This window comes from Pinus tabuliformis, chromosome 3_1, assembly GCF_031772625.1.
Source record: "Pinus tabuliformis cultivar Carrire ecotype Pingquan chromosome 3_1, CPIR1, whole genome shotgun sequence".
Classification (NCBI taxonomy): Eukaryota; Viridiplantae; Streptophyta; class Pinopsida; order Pinales; family Pinaceae; genus Pinus; species Pinus tabuliformis.
In genome coordinates, this window is record NC_142301.1 from 391,320,514 (window position 1) to 391,336,789 (window position 16,276).

Here is a 16,276-nt window from a genome sequence, read left to right on the forward strand (position 1 = left end):
TGTCGAAGTGGTAAAGGAAAGCTCCCTCTTATAGGCTTACATGTGGAATTAATGAAGATTCCTAGCCTCAAAAGCTGGTTGGAGAAGACAAAAGGCCTTCACATCATCATAAATGACTATGAGGGTTAATATATGAAGTTCCCCTTTCCCCTTCTGCACATTATCCCCATCATACTTCCCTATCTCTAATTTAGTGATGTCCCACAAACTTCGGGGTCTCTGACACCAATTTGGTGTCTGACTTGATCATGCCATGAAAAAAAAAGTACACCTTGAGTGGGCCTAATGGTTAAGAATATGTGCTTCCTCATACGAGGTCACAGGTTGAAATCCAGAGGGTAGAGTATGCACATCTCTGTCGACTTTAGCAGACAAATCATTGCACAAAGGTGGGTCCCTTGTCCCGCAAACAAGGGGATATCATACACCAACTTGGTGTGTGGCTTGGCCGTAACTTTAAATTAGATTATTATTATTATTATTACGTTTCCAGATAAAATTCATAACAAAACCAACCAAAATATCCACAAAACATTGCACTTTGTTCAATAGCCTTCTTAGCCTGAAAAGCTAATACTACTTTGAAAATAACCAAGATCTTGTTCAAGAAGTTTTCAGTTACTTGTAAATGTGGCTTTGTATTCAATAAAAATAAAAACTAAAAACAGATTGCCTTATTTGTTCATATTTTGTTGCAAATACTAATCAAAATTCGAATATTGTTCTCTTTGACATAAGTTTAAATTTAACCACAAAATTTCCATACTTAATACATATTGTCACTTACTTATTCCATCTTCATATCCCTTCACACTTGCCACTACACCCTGTACTCTTATTCTTGATCAGATATCGTATCCAATTTCCTAGGCTAATCTATGAACATAAGGAAAAGAATAGCATCAACAATTGGGACATTACCTACAAGTATTTGCATACAATATTTTGGCCAAGCTACCAACATCTTCAATGCCTCTCTGTCCAGCAACCACCTCCAACACTTGCCTAGATATGCATTAGAGAAATATTAGCAATCAGATTTCATATTTGGTACCAGTGCTTTAAATTCCTTAATCACATATTTTCTAAGGAAAACACCTAACAAAGCAGAAATAAATCAAACAACCAAAGTTGGCACAAAACTAGTAGAATTACAGCTAAATGATAGTCACGTTAGCCTTTTGTTCATGATCGTGCATTCTATAATCATAACAACGTGTTTAATCATTCGGTTCTGTAAAGATTGTTTGCAAGAAGCTATTTCATTAATACAATCAAGAAAGGAATCAGATACATAAATGAAGAAAAAGATAGAACTTTCACTTTGAGAAATATCAAGAAGTCCTAGTCATCATTCCATAACTTTTAAGTCAAACCTAAGTGACCATGAATACATTGAGTCAATCAACAACCATTTCGTGAATCATAACTTATTAAATTTATAAGATATATTTAAAAGGAAGCACCTGATAAACTAATGAATACAAGAACAGACAATCTTAGTCATGTGAATAACAGTAAATGCATATTATACCAAATCCGATTCGAAAATTTTAGAGATGTCATTATTATGCAACTCTTGCATGAACTTTTGAATTGTCATGTGCTAATTAGCATGTCCGGACACATCTATCTATTTATATGTTTACAAAACCTTCTATTACACTCTCAATTCAAATAAATCTAAACAGATAGATGAGGATCCAATTTTGTCAAAGCTAGATCGCAGAAGAAATAATATATTTCCATCTTCGCACCTACAAGGACAAAATGGTATGAAGACAGAATTCAAGTGCCAGGAAAGGTACATGTAAGTGGAACAGTTTTCACAAAAACCTTCATACATTAGCATTGGATTATGGATAGCATGTTTAAGGGCATGTTAACCCTGAGTTTGCCCAAGCAAATTAAAATATTATTATCCAGCATGTTTGTGAATAAATTTGAGATTAAGATGGCCTTTTCCAAAGTATATCTTGATCAAATCTGGCATCCACAGTTTGTGAGTACCTTGGACAGATTGGTACATTTTTAAAAAGAATATTCTAGAGTCTAGACTGTTAATTTTAGGTATGTTCTATGCTTAGAGCAATTTATTTCAATTTTCACAGTTAGCTCTATATCTTTTCCAGATTAGCAATCACATCAGTGTTAAAGTAAACTGCAGATAGAACATAAACATAAATAGCAGAAGACAAGCCAGGACAAGAGGACACAAGATGTAGTGCTAGCAGGGACAAACCCCAATGTGGAGAAACCCTTGATCAATTCTTCTTATATGTTCTTCATTAGTTCAGCAGAGAGAGAGAGAGAGATAGTACATTTACAACAGAAATCAACACTTTGACTTATCTAGATAAGAGCATAGATCATCTCTAAGAATATGATACATGAGATCAGTTGAAGACATGCTGCTTCAACTGATTCTCCAAGGGGACAAACCCCAATGTGGAGAAACCCTTGATCAATTCTTCTTATATGTTCTTCATTAGTTCAGCAGAGAGAGAGAGAGAGATAGTACATTTACAACAGAAATCAACACTTTGACTTATCTAGATAAGAGCATAGATCATCTCTAAGAATATGATACATGAGATCAGTTGAAGACATGCTGCTTCAACTGATTCTCCAAGGTGACTCCTTCACCTATCATTGTGTTGCACCTCACCATGCTGCACCATCCTGTACCCATCATCACTATGTTGCATCTCATCATGCTTCACCAATCATGACTGTACCCATCACTGTATTGCATCATGTGCCATTGCTGCACCATGTTGCCATACTGTCCTATGTGCTCGCTGTACCTTGCTTGCTTGTTGTCCCTTGCATGTTTGTTGTACCTTGCTTGCTTGCTGTCCCTTGCATGCTTGCTGTCCCTTGCTGCAACAGCCCTCAAACAGTCACCCAAACAACCCTTAATATCAACAGCCTTTCCTAGTGTGAACCCTGAAGTGTAAAACTTCCGTAGTAAACAGAATATTGTAAATATTTTATTAATAATTGAATGATGATTACATATTTGAGAGAGGCCCGGGCTATATACCGCCTTAGGTGCCTCTTGGTGAATGGGCATGATCTTTGATCATGCCCTTTTGCCTAATAAACTAAAACTAACTAATTTTTACATAATATTAACTAATTTTTGCATAACATTGCCTTCCTCTTGAAAGAATGCTTTGTCCTCAAAGCATACGTAACGACGGATGTTGTTGACAAAATGCATCAGTCTCCCACGAAGCTTCTTCTTCTGGTAAATCCTTCCACTTAATCAAGTATTCCTTGATTGTACGACGTCGAATCTTTCTTTCTCTAGTAGATAAAATACCTTATGGTTCTAGAATGACCCTTCCTTCATTGTCCAGAGAGGGAAGCATTGTTTGCACAGATTGATGGTCGCCTAGTTCCCTTTTAAGGCAGGAGACATGGAAGATGTTGTGAACACGACTTTTCTCTGGAAGGCTTAAACCATACGCAATTTGACTGATCTTTTTGTTGATCTAATAAGGTCCACAGAACTTTTGTGCCAATTTGTTTTTCCCTTTCTATTTTAAGGACAATTGTTTGTATGGTTGGAGCTTGACAAACACCCATTCTCCGACTTCAAACTCTCTTTCAGTTCTGTTTTGGTCTGCTTGTTGCTTCATACGATTCCTCGCATTATTCAAGTTTTCTTTTAGTATTTGGACGATTTTTTTGGGTTTCTTCTAGTTGATTTTTAACAACAGGTAGATTTGTCTAGACAATAGCTAGATCCTTCCATTTTGGGGATTCATATCCATATAAAGCTTGAAATGGCGTCATTTTTGCTGACGTATGATAAGTAGAATTATACCACCACGCAGTGAGATCCAACCATTGAGCCCACTTATTTTGTTTTTCTGTAACGTAGCAACGTAGGTAGGCCTCCAAACATTTATTGACAACCTCTGTTTGTCCATCTGTTTGAGGGTGATAAGCGGAACTCATATTTAGGTAGGTTCCTATGTGGTTGAACAACTCCTCCTAGAAATTACCCTTGAATATGGCATCTCTATCACTCACAATGACTTTCGGAAAACTGTGTAATTTATATATATTTTTACAAAAAAATTCAGCGATTTGTTTCGCTGAGTATGATTTCTTTATTGCCATAAAGTGAGCATATTTGGTGAGTCTATCGACCACTACGAAAATCTTGTCCTTGCCTTCAAATACGGGTAATCCCTCAATAAAGTCCATCGAAATTTCTTCCCATTTCTGATTCCGAATGTTTAAAGGCTGAAGTAATCCAGGTGTCGTAATATTTTCACTTTTATTCCTTTGACATGTGTCACACTCTGCTACATACTTTTGAATATCGCGACTCATTCCTTTCCAAAAGAATGATTGACGTGCACTGTAGTAAGTCTTAAAGAATCCTACATGTCCGACTGACAGTGAATCATGTGACTCCTTGAGTATCTTAATTTTAAACTTGGTATTTGCATTTAGATAGGTTCTTCCCTTGTATCATAGAATATCATTCTTCCATTCAAATTTTGAGTTGTTGGGAAGGTTATTGATTATTGTTGTTATTTCTGGATCCTTGGCATACTCACTTCGAATCTCATTAAGCCATTCAGGAACAACAACTGAGATTGCAAGTACTGTTGGTTCTTTGTCTTTCCTAGATAGGGCATCTGCTACTACATTGTCTTTTCCCCTTTTATGTAGTATTTCCATGTCAAAGGCGGCAATTTTTTCAATCCATTTTTGTTGTTCTTCGGAAAGTGTTTTTTGTTGAAGGAGGTGCTGGAGACTGTTATGGTCTGTTCGAATGGAGAACTTACTTCCCAAAAGATATTGCCTCCACTTAGCTAGTGTGTGCATAATAGTGAGCATTTCTTTGTTGTATGTGGACTTGAGGCATTCTCTTTTATTGAGCTTCCTGCTTTCAAAAGCTATTGGATGCCCTTCTTGCATTAACACTGCAGCTATACCAAATCCTGAAGCATCGCACTCGATGATAAATGGTTCAAAAAAATCTGGTGTTGCCAATACCAAGGCATTAGACATAACTTCTTTTAATTTTTCAAAACACCTTCCTGCTTCCTCATTCCATATAAATGAATTCTTCTTTAAAAGGTTTGTTAGAGGCGCAGTTATATGTGCATAGTTTTTAATAAACCTTCGATAATATCCAGTCAAACCTAAGAACCCTCTTAGCTTGGATACATTAACTAGTTTGGTCCATTCCTTTATAGCTTTGATTTTATTAGGGTCCACCTTTACGCCTTCATGGGATATAATGTGTCCAAGGTATTCTACTTCTTCCTTTCCGAAGGTGCATTTGGATTTTTTTGCATAAAACTGATGCTCTTTTAGTAGTGTAAGAACTTTATCCAGATGTTGTAAGTGCTCCTTCCAAGTTTTACTGTAAATTAAAATATCATCAAAGAATACTAATACAAACTTCCTAAGATGTGGACGAAATAATTCATTCATAGTTGCTTGAAACGTTGCTAGTGCATTGGTTAACCCAAACAACATTACTTTAAATTCATAGTGACCTTCGTGTGTTCGGAATGTCGTTTTTGGTATGTCTTCCAACCTGATTCTGATTTGATAATAGCCTGACCTTAAGTCCAATTTTGAGAAGTATTTTGCGCCATGTAGCTCATCCAACATTTCGTCAATAAAGGGAATTGGGAACTTGTTTTTAATTGTTATTTTGTTTAATCCTCTATAATCAATGCATAGCCTGAATGAACCATCCTTCTTCCTTACCAATACCACTGGAGCAGCATACGGAATTTTACTTTTCCAAATGATCCCACACTTTAAAAGGTCTTGGATTAATCTCTCAATTTCTGTCTTTTGGTGATGTGGATATCGGTATGGCTTGATGTTGACGAGGTCTAACCCTGCTTTGACTTCTATTGTATGCCCAATTTCCCTATTAGGAGGCATTTTCATGGGCAAGTCTTGAAATACTTTTTCATGCTTATGAATTAGATCTTGTATCTCTGGTGACTCTTCATTGATCATATTTGCAGATAACATTTCTAATTGGTGACATTGTACTACATAAGCGGGTGCTCCTTTTCGAATCATCTTCATCATTTGAGATGATGATACAATTTGATTCTCTGGTGCTTGGAATCCGTGTAATTTGTACCTTTGACCTCCCCATTTAAATCTTATGAATTGTACTTGATGGTTGGCAGCATAAGTGCCTAGAGTTCGTAGCCATTGGATACCTAAGACTACATCTACTCCACCTAATGGTACAGTGAAGAACGGAGACTCTAAATTAAAGTCTTGAATCTGCAATTTGACCTTATGGCATTTCCCTACCTTTTCAATCTTCTTACCGTCAGCTACCATCACCTTCATGTTTGGTAAGGGAAATGAAAAAATATTGAGTCTCTTTGCCACAGTTGCATCTAAAAAATTGTGTGTGCTACCAGAGTTGATGAGAACCACTACATTGTTCTTCTTTATATGTCCTTTCAACTTTAAAGTTTGAGGTTGTGATATACCTGTCATAGCTGATAGTGACACTTGCGGAATACTTCCGTCATCTAATTCTGGTGAGAATTCTGGGGCATCTTCTATTTCTTCTATGTCAGAATCCTCATTGTTTGAATCATTAGTTGCTTCACAATTATATAGGTTCTTTGGTTCTTTTCCTTTAGCACACCTATGTTTGGGGTCCCACTTCTCACCACAGCGTTTGCATTTGCCTTCTTTTATCCTTTGTATTTCCACATTCGATTTTTCACATTCACGATGATGTGATGGGACATATCTTGTATTATTTGAATCCAAAGACTGGGGCTCTCTTCGTTTTGAATATACTTTTTCCGGTTTTGACCACAGTATTTGTTCAAATTTATTTTCAGCAGTTTTTGCTTTTCGTCTTGCTACTTCTGTTGACTTAATGTCATGAAGGTCAAGTTCTACTTGTAAATGAGTTTTAAGTGTGGAGATGTATGATTGAACTAAGCTCTTCTTCCTTTACACCTTGGAATCTTTTAAAGAATGCATCTTTAAATTTCCTCCAACTGATGGCGATTGTCGTCTTCTTCCACCACATATACCAATTATATGCTTCTCCTTCCATTTTCATGGATGCGTGCCTAAGCCTTTCGTCATCATTGTTGATGTCATAAATCTCGAAGTATTCTTCTCCTTTATTTATCCATGCAACACTGTATTTTTCGTTTCCATCGAATTTAGGCATTTCTACTTTTGCCCTTTGCTGATATGTCGCTAATGGTTGAGCGAAAAAAGGGTGTTGATTGGTAAATGTATCCCCAAGTTGCTTATTTGAAAAAGTCGCATTACTATTTCCTTGGTGGGGCATCGCTGATTCTTTTGGAGATTCAGCTTTTTCTTGAGAATCTGTTGATTTTGTTGAGTCTGATGAGTTGTGCTCTTGATTTCCTTCATCTTCTTGGAGTAGTTGTTCGGGTGTAATATCATGCTTTCTACACAAGTGGTTCAGCAATGCCAAGGTCTGTTTTTTATTCATTTCGGTTTGGATATGGTTCTGCCCCATCTGTAGTTCTATTCGATTTGTCGTATCCTGAAGCCTCTTGATATCGTCAGAATGCCCATTAAACTTATTCTCGAAATCGGCTAATTTTTTATTGAAATCATCAGAGTGGCTAGTAATCCTATTCTCCAATTCAATCAATCTTTTATTGAAATCAGCCATTGACATTGACATTGAACGAGTTTGTGGGGGTGTAAATTTGTCTGCCAGCTTAAATTTTTAATTTTTTTTAATAAATTATATGTTATAATAATTATAATTTATAATTATTACTTTATAATTTTTAAACAACAACCAACGTCAACATCAAGGTCATGCACCAGTTCAAAACAGCGCGGAGGTTTGATGGCCTGTCTATACTAACCTCGAACGATAGGTTGGTTAATGTTTGACTATCGAGTGGTTGAGTGAATAAAGTGGAGAGACGCAATGGGTCAGGGGTTTGTAATATGACGCGATTGATGGTGGATAGTCACCACTGGTCAAGGTTTGCGGGTCAGTGTCACACGGAGCAGTGGATGCACTTGGTGGATGCACAAATGGAACGTTGCAGTGACGGTGTAAGGTAGGATTGCGCAAGTGGTTGTCAATGATGCAGGGCCAACTATGAGTGGTACCAGAATTATGGACAGCGAAAACAGAGGTAGCGTAGGCGGATTGGGACGGGGTGCGGATGGCAAGGATAACCGGCGGAAACAGCAGAGGGAGACGACAAGGGACAAACGGCAGAGGAATTTGCGGAAGGATGGACGCAAGGTGGAAGGGGTCGAGAACAAGCGAAACGGAAACGGACTGAGATTATGGGGTGATAATAGCGAAGCGGAATGACAATATAAAGCGGACGTCTTGGTGTAGTAATTTGCTGGAAGATCGAACTCGCTCCGATACCAGATGAATAGTAAAACTTCCGTAGTAAACAGAATATTGTAAATATTTTATTAATAATTGATTGATGATTACATATTTGAGAGAGGCCTGGGCTATATACCGCCTTAGGTGCCTCTTGGTGAATGGGCATGATCTTTGATCGTGCCTTTTTGCCTAATGAATTACAACTAACTAATTTTTACATAATATTAACTAATTTTTACATAACAAATTCTCTGCCTTCACGCTGAAGAGTAGGGCATATGCTTGACTCCAAAACTGCCCATGTTGTCCCTTGTTGTGGTGATATGGCCTGTGGCGTACCACACAGCCTTGTTGTAGCTTTACGGCCCACATCTCAAACCCAAAACAGGCCTCCTCTACCTCGGCCCTTTCTAACGGCAATTCGGTCTTCATAAAATGACCCTAAAACAGCGCACGTTGTTTTGTCCCTCTTGCTAGTTAGGGCAACCTAGGACTGTGGTTAGGGTCACTCTAAAACACCAGCTTGTGGCACTTGTTTGGACAGCGACTAGGGTTTGTAAAGGCCTCCTCTAAACTGCGTTGTGGGAGCCTCCTTTATAGTGTTGAGGCTTCTCCTTCAAGACAGTGTTAGGTCTCTTCTAAGACAGCGTTAGGCCTCTTGAAAATAGGCCTCTATACCCAAGTTGTTCAGCTCTCCTTTGCTGCGGCTAAGACTGAATTCCCTTAGCTCTAGCTTAGGGCTATCTCCTTTACTACATGACTGCATCTTCTTGGTTAGGGCAAACTGTGGCTAGACATCCTTTAGGACTGCGGCCAGGGCATCCTCCTCCTAGATTTCTCTTCCACTAAAACCCAAAACAAGTGGAGAGAAATCAAGATAGAAGTGTGTGTGAGAAATGACTCTCAAGTCATCTCCTTTTATACTAAAACATTGAGCACATGTGGGGTTTATTTAGTTGCTGGCCAACCTTGTCAAATTGTCTTATAATGTAAATAAATTCATAACTCCATGAATACTTATTGGAATCGGATGATCTTTAGATCAATCCTACACCTCTCGATGAGAGGGATCCAAGAAAAATATCAGCTGCCATAAATAAGATGACCCACATGGAGTTTCACCCTAGTTGGCAATTTTAACATAGACAAATCCTTATTCTAGAGTAGTTGTGTACAAGTTCGGAGATCAAACATAGAGATGAGCCTTTTCCAGGTAACAATGGGTTCAACTCCATTTTTAGCAAGTTTTTCCAATTTTATCTTTTGAAGGCTTCCCCATGCATATGATTGACATGCGACTTTTGGGAGTATGCATGGAGAATGAGCGCAGTTACAGGACAACTTCAAAATCTTAAGTTCCTAAATTTTGCGAGTTTCTATTTTTTAAATCTTGCCCACATTAATAACAGATTATATTTTTCAATTTTCAGCACCCCATTGAGATTTTCCAAACTGGGCACTCTTATATTTTTGAGATTCACAATCTTCGAAACTATCTATTTTCATAAACTTATTGAAAAATTATCTTTCCTGAGATCTAATCATAGATTTGGAATCTGGATAACAATTGGAGAGATATGTATATTTCAATTTCAGTGGTAATCAAACAATCTATGGGTTTTTAATTTTTTTCTAATTTTACTCTTCTAAGATGCTCATACCTGTTGAGAAATCTAAAGGGGCAATGATTAGAGTGATTTCTCTTTCTTTGATAACTGATTGTGATGTCTTTTTACTTCTCTTACTTATTAGTTTCACTTATTATTATTATGTTTGTGTATCATCAAACAGCGGCCAAAACAAGAAGAACAAGAAGACAGAACATAGGCTACAAGCCAGGGCCAAAACCTCTCCACTTGAGAGGAAAACCCACAAATCTCTTCTCTTCCTTATAGATTCTTCAATTGACAAATTCCAAGACTTTAGACCAAGACCAATACCCTCCAAGACCAAGTCCAACCTTTCCAAATTATATTCTTTCCTTGTCCAGGTCAAAACCAGTCAAATCTCTTCCAGTGGCATAACTTCAACCTCCAGCTACAAAATTTCGGCCTCCACTACAAACCTAAAATTTTTGGCCCTCCTCCAGTTTCTACTGCCACATGTGTGAGCTTCTTTTAGCCTCCCAGGACTTCCTTAGACCTTCGCTTGGCTTTCTCTAACTTTTGGAGCTTGAGGATGACTTCTTGTGACCTTCGCTTGACCTTCTTACCTTATATTCTTCAAGATCGAACTCGTAGAAGAAAACCCTAGATCTGCTACAAAGACCTTCGCCCTCCTTCCCACGTGTGAGAGAGAAATAGCCCAAAACCAAGTCTTCTTCGTCCTCTTGCTTCTTCACTGCCTTCTTCCTCTTCTTCCTGTTGAAGTTTCTAAGTTTACTTAGTTAGAAACCCTCCATGCACTTTATCTGATTTATTCCTACCTACTTGTTATTTTCCTTAACAAGTTATTTACAATGTAAATATTGAAAATAAACACTAGTGCATGCTCAACATATTATAGATCAGCAACTAAAAGAAACAGAAACAAACACACCATATGACACCATTATTTTTGGACTAATGTCCCCGGAAAAACCCAATGTGGGAAAACCGGTGCAGCTATCTGAGGGTCTTCTTATTGAGCAATATCAGAGTACAATCTGGGTGCCGAAACTGGCCTACCTAACAGAGAATTTCCTTGGCAGTAATACATCTCAGTTTCTGACAAATTTTCTGGCCGAAACCCCAGATAATCCTTCTGGCAACGACTCAGCACCAATCTACCCCAGAAACCCCAGCATCAGCCCCTCTCTACCTCACGTTGGCCCTACATCACCCCGGATGGGTCTGCGTCATCCCTGGGAGGCCCTGCGTCAGCCCTCTGGTCCTCGGCGTCAGCAACGCTGACCTCTCTGAGGCTCTGTGCAACCCCCAGCTACCTCTGCGTGGTTCTGCGTGAGCCATGTCTGGCTCTGCGTCACTCTCCCCGGCTACTGCGTTGTTCTCCAGGCACTATCTCTACCTCTCTATCTCTCTGTACTCAAACGCCCCTCAGCTACATCTCTCGATCACTAATTCTATCTCTCTTAGCAAACCCCACTCTAGAGAATAGAATGACTGATCACTCTAGTGTATTCTTCAAGTGACCCTCAAGCCTCCTCTTATACTTTTCCTGTTGACATATCAACGGCCGAGATTAAGTCCCTAATCAACGACTAAGATTAGATCTGGCTTGATCCATGTCTTTTGGACCATTCTAACACAGATTCATATTAATACACATTAATATTTTATTTTCCCTAAGTTTAGACTTAGGGACTCCATTAATATTTACTTAGGGACTCCATTAAAAATATTAATTATTTTAATATCTCCTGATCTGTTTAGAATCTGCCCAAACCCTTTCTGGGTATTGGAGATCTCATGTGCCCCAACCTCTCCACCAACTTTTGTGGCTAGAGCACATCCGATGCTACCCCAAATCAACACTTCCCTCGCTTGAATGAGTAAGAGATGAAATGTGCTCCAAGGAGGTCGAGTTTCCTCCTTTATATAGGCTTCTCAAAGGTGGACGCGTCTCCTCAAATTAGGCCATCTTGCCAGCTGCCAGGCCGACTTGATCTTGGAGGGTATTTTCACACTTTTAAGGACAAAAATAATTTTCTTTACAAGTTACAATGTGCCCGAAGGGGTCTTCAACTTATGGCAATGACTCTTTTGATTTCTAGACCTAAGACAAACCCTAGAAGCACTCAATGGATGCTTGACCTATAAAATAAAAGACCTTGAGCATTAAACCCATGCTCCAAAAATAATAATAATAATAATTTTCTTTCATTTTACAATTTACAAGAATAAAAAGTACATTTCATATTTAAGAAGACCAAACCTAGTTACAAAATTTTCAACACTCCCTCTTCACTAGGGAGATATTCATAAATGGTACATGGACATTCCCAATTTGAAGAGATCTCATAAGAAGAGTTGGATTGGTAACCCATCTATTTAGCATCATAACAACCAGCATTATCATATAGCAAGACCTTGACTAACAACTCTATCTCTCTGCAAGATTAGAGCACAATGCTGGCGAGACCAATGATCTATAGACACCATCATCATTGTCTCTCAAGGTACATACCCCACCCGGGTGTTCACAGAGTATGACCTTCCTTGGACTATTCTTATCTTGGATAGGTAGTCCTCAAAGAATATTGGTCTACGACTACTCTTATCTTGGATGCCTTACCTCATCCTCAAAGAGTATCAAATGCCAGATGCTTACCCAATCCTCCATTTTGTCTTCCCAAGTGAAGACAAGAATGATGTGCCTATCTCTCCCTCTCAACTAGGGAGGATACGTCAACCAAACGAAGTTTGTTTCTCAAATACACAAACTTCTTATTAAGAAGAGATTTTGTCAATATGTCAGCTACCTACTCATCGGTGGAGATATATTGTAGCTGCAGCACACCATCTTATACTAGCTTCTGAATGTAGTGATACTTCTTGTTGATATGCTTTGTCTTTCCATGAAACATTGGGTCTTCAGACAATCGAATACAATTGGCGTTATCACAATGTATCACTGTAGGGTCCCTAGGTCCTTCAAATAGGTCAGATAGAAGCTTCCTCAACAAGAACACTTTTTTGCTTACTTCACAGGCTGCAATATACTCTACCTCAACACTACTCAAAGAAATTGTATTTTGGTTTCTGCTCATCCAAGAAATCATGGAGGATCCCAAACTAAAACATCCTCCTGTAGTGCTTCTTCCATCTTGCTCACTACCTCCCTAGTCGAAATCTGTATACCCAATCAAGTGGACATCATTCCTCTTATTGTATTTCAGGCAATAGTGGATGGTTCCTTGCAGATATCTCAAAATCTAAGTCACAGGACACGTCCCTCAGGGTCTCGTGTCCCGTATTTCACGTGTCAGACACAAAACGTGCCCTAAAACGTGTCGAAAACGTTTTTCTTCGTGTCCTCCAATCGAGACACGTGTTTTGGACATGGCGAAAACGTGCCCTAACGTTTTTGGTTCTTAGGACACATGTCCCATGAAAAGTGACATTTAAAACCTGCAACATGGTTTATTTTTGGGTTTTTTTTATCATTGTTTACCACTGAAGTCGAGTTCGCTCGCTGCTGAAATTAAATTTGTTGTGCAGTGTGAGGAATTCCATCATATTCGAGTGCAATGCTCACAACTTCACATCGACCTGGACCTGGAGATGCTGGAGATGGGTGTTTGCGTGCTTTACTGAGAGTTTGGAGCACTTAAATTTCCTGTAAGTTGTGTTATAGCCTACGGAACTTAACATAGTTATACACCAGTCTTAACATCCATCCCATCGATGCTACCAAAGAGACCAACAAACATATAGTTGTATACCTTGATGTCGTAGCAAAAGTCTCATCATAGTCGATGCCCTTTTTATGAGAGAAGCCACTAGCCACAAATCTTGCCTTATATTTATCAATACTTCCATCTGCTACATGTTTGATCTTGTAGATCCATTTGGAAGTTACCGCAAAATTTGTCTTCAGGCCTAGGTACTGATCCGAATTGGATCCTTAAACATTCTCTAAGTTTTCATGACTATTTCAAATTATGTCAAGCTTCAAATTCTTATGGATATCGAGCTTATCATAAATAACCTCTAAACAATGGCAATTTGTGGTCAGCACGGAACAACGAGGACCCTCGGTCAAAGCGCGCAAACCGTTGGCCCATGGTGACCGTGCACTGGCACAAATTGACAAACGGGAGGTCAAATCCAAAAACAGAGGCAGTTTCTGATACGCGAATCGCGTATCGCAGGGCATCCCCCTCAGTGAAGGAAAACCCCCAAGCGCTCAGTCACGAGGAAAAGCATAAAACCGTACGGGAATTGCCGATTCCATCAGAAGGTGGGTCCCGCGCTAAAACCGGCAGGATATCGGAAGGGCTTCAAGCAGTAAGCAGGTTCGACCAAGTCCCGCCCGATGCCATACACTGGGCGACACGCGTCCAGCGGATGAGAGAGAACCACTCACATCGCGCAGGTAAAGGTCATGCTACTTACCCGCACAATATGGACGGAGACCATAGGATACGGAGGCTCCAGATCAACAACGGAGAAATGATCTAATGGATGACCGGATTCGACGGGGAAATAGGCTGAGTCATATGAGATTTGAGGTCCGGCATGATCGATGAGTTTGTAGGGGAATCAGTTTCGCGGGCAATCTCGGAGCAACGGAAATAACGACCATTCAAAGAGAACTGACACTCAGTTCGTGAGGAAACAAGTGGTCACCTCTCTGTGAAGCGTTACACAGTAATGATGACACAGAGCAGGGGAATTTTAGTGGGCAGAGGCAGGAGATGCAGAGAGCCGGGAAGCGGAAACAAACAGTCAGGGACCAGATTGGCTTTAAGCCACGAACAGACAAAGAGTAAAGGTAGGCAGAGAAAGAGAAGCAGAAAGCTGAGAGGCAAGAAAGAAGTGAATTGCAGAGAACATAGAAGCCAAGTTAACCTACAGAGCAAAGGCAGCATCGAGCAGACAGAGACAGAGAGAGTCCGAGAGTCTGTGAACTCTAGAGAAGGCTTGAGAGGTTCAAGCAACTCTTCTGTGTACACCTATCAGGTATTGAGTACCACATTGGACTCATACCACTGAGACCAGTTGAGGTTAAGATTCAGTAAGGGGAGTCTATGTACTCTAGAGACTTGGGGGAATCAAGTACAATCCTACTGATCATCATCTGTTAAGTGAGACTCAAATTGAGCTCCTTATTGTAAAAACTCTGCTTTAAGACACAATAGAAAGGCCACCACTGAAGGCTGGACCAGGAGATGTAGCCCAGGAAGATTGGGTGAACTCCTTATTAAATTTGTTGTGTTTATGTGTTTGCTGACTGTGTTCTCTTACTATTTCAGTGTCTGTGTATGTTGCAATCTTATCGATCCGTTGCATAAAATAACATAGGCACACCCCAGCACCTGAGTCTGTAATACCTTCATTATTTCTCTGAGGTCATCTATAGGTGATTTCAGATCAAGTACGATCTCCCAAACTCCATTCTTCATTATAGATTGATATTCTTCATTCATGGCATCCTTCCATTCTTGGTGATTGACAGCTTATTCGAAGGTGGATAGCTTAGCTTCTATTAGTTTTGTCATGTAGGCTACATACCCAAAGTATCGTTTGGGCTTCTTGCTCTCCCTGAATGTGCCTTGAGTTGCTCGATGACCATCTGCATCAAGTAGTGTAGACTTCAACTAGTTAGGTCTCTTTCTAATTTCGAGGATAACCACAAGTTGTATAGGTTCAATGGGACCTTCCTCTTCATGATTTGATTATTCTTCTTCCCTAATAACTTCTTCTTCAAATACTGAAAGTTCTTCATAATTAGAGTCCATAGGGAGATCCTTCGATTTCATGAATGCAATACATGTTAGTTTCTGTAGCCATGAAATCTGGTGGAGAGGCTAGAATACATGAGATCTCTGAATCCAGAAATCATATATGGAAATTCCACCTAGAGATGGCTTAGATTATTAGCCAATTTTTAAATATTTCCTAAGTCTAAACTTAGGGAATATGGTTAATTAATCAGAATGAATTAAGTCAAGGTGTGAACCATCTAGAAACTCACATGGATCGACTCCAAGAAGATCTTAGCCATTGATTAAGTTTTAATCTTGGTCGTTGGTGCTCCAACAATGGATTATAAGAGGAAGTCAATGGGCAATTGGAGAAGACACCCCAGAACACCAGAATTTTGATTTCCTTGGCAAATCGATTTCTAGAGTAGCAGCAGTCAGTTGTCAGAGAGCCAGAGATCCAAGCATTGAGTGGGGCAAGGACAGTGAGTCCGGAGGAGATGTTCTAGATCCAGAGAGTCAGCTATAGGAGGGTC

General features: G+C 39.4%; 1 protein-coding gene across 2 annotated transcripts in view; it reads right to left on the reverse strand.

The window, feature by feature from the left end:
* Window positions 1–16,276, reverse strand: part of LOC149187364 (TatD related DNase) — a 242,224-nt gene that overhangs the window by 46,760 nt on the left and 179,188 nt on the right. Inside the window, exon 11 of one of the 2 annotated variants that reach the window (XM_089411335.1) lies at window positions 926–1,005. In XM_089411335.1, coding sequence (XP_089267461.1) covers window positions 926–1,005 — 80 coding nt within the window. Of the gene's footprint in view, window positions 1–921; window positions 1,006–16,276 lie in introns of both variants that reach the window. The other variant, XM_089411336.1, reaches the window with a different exon arrangement.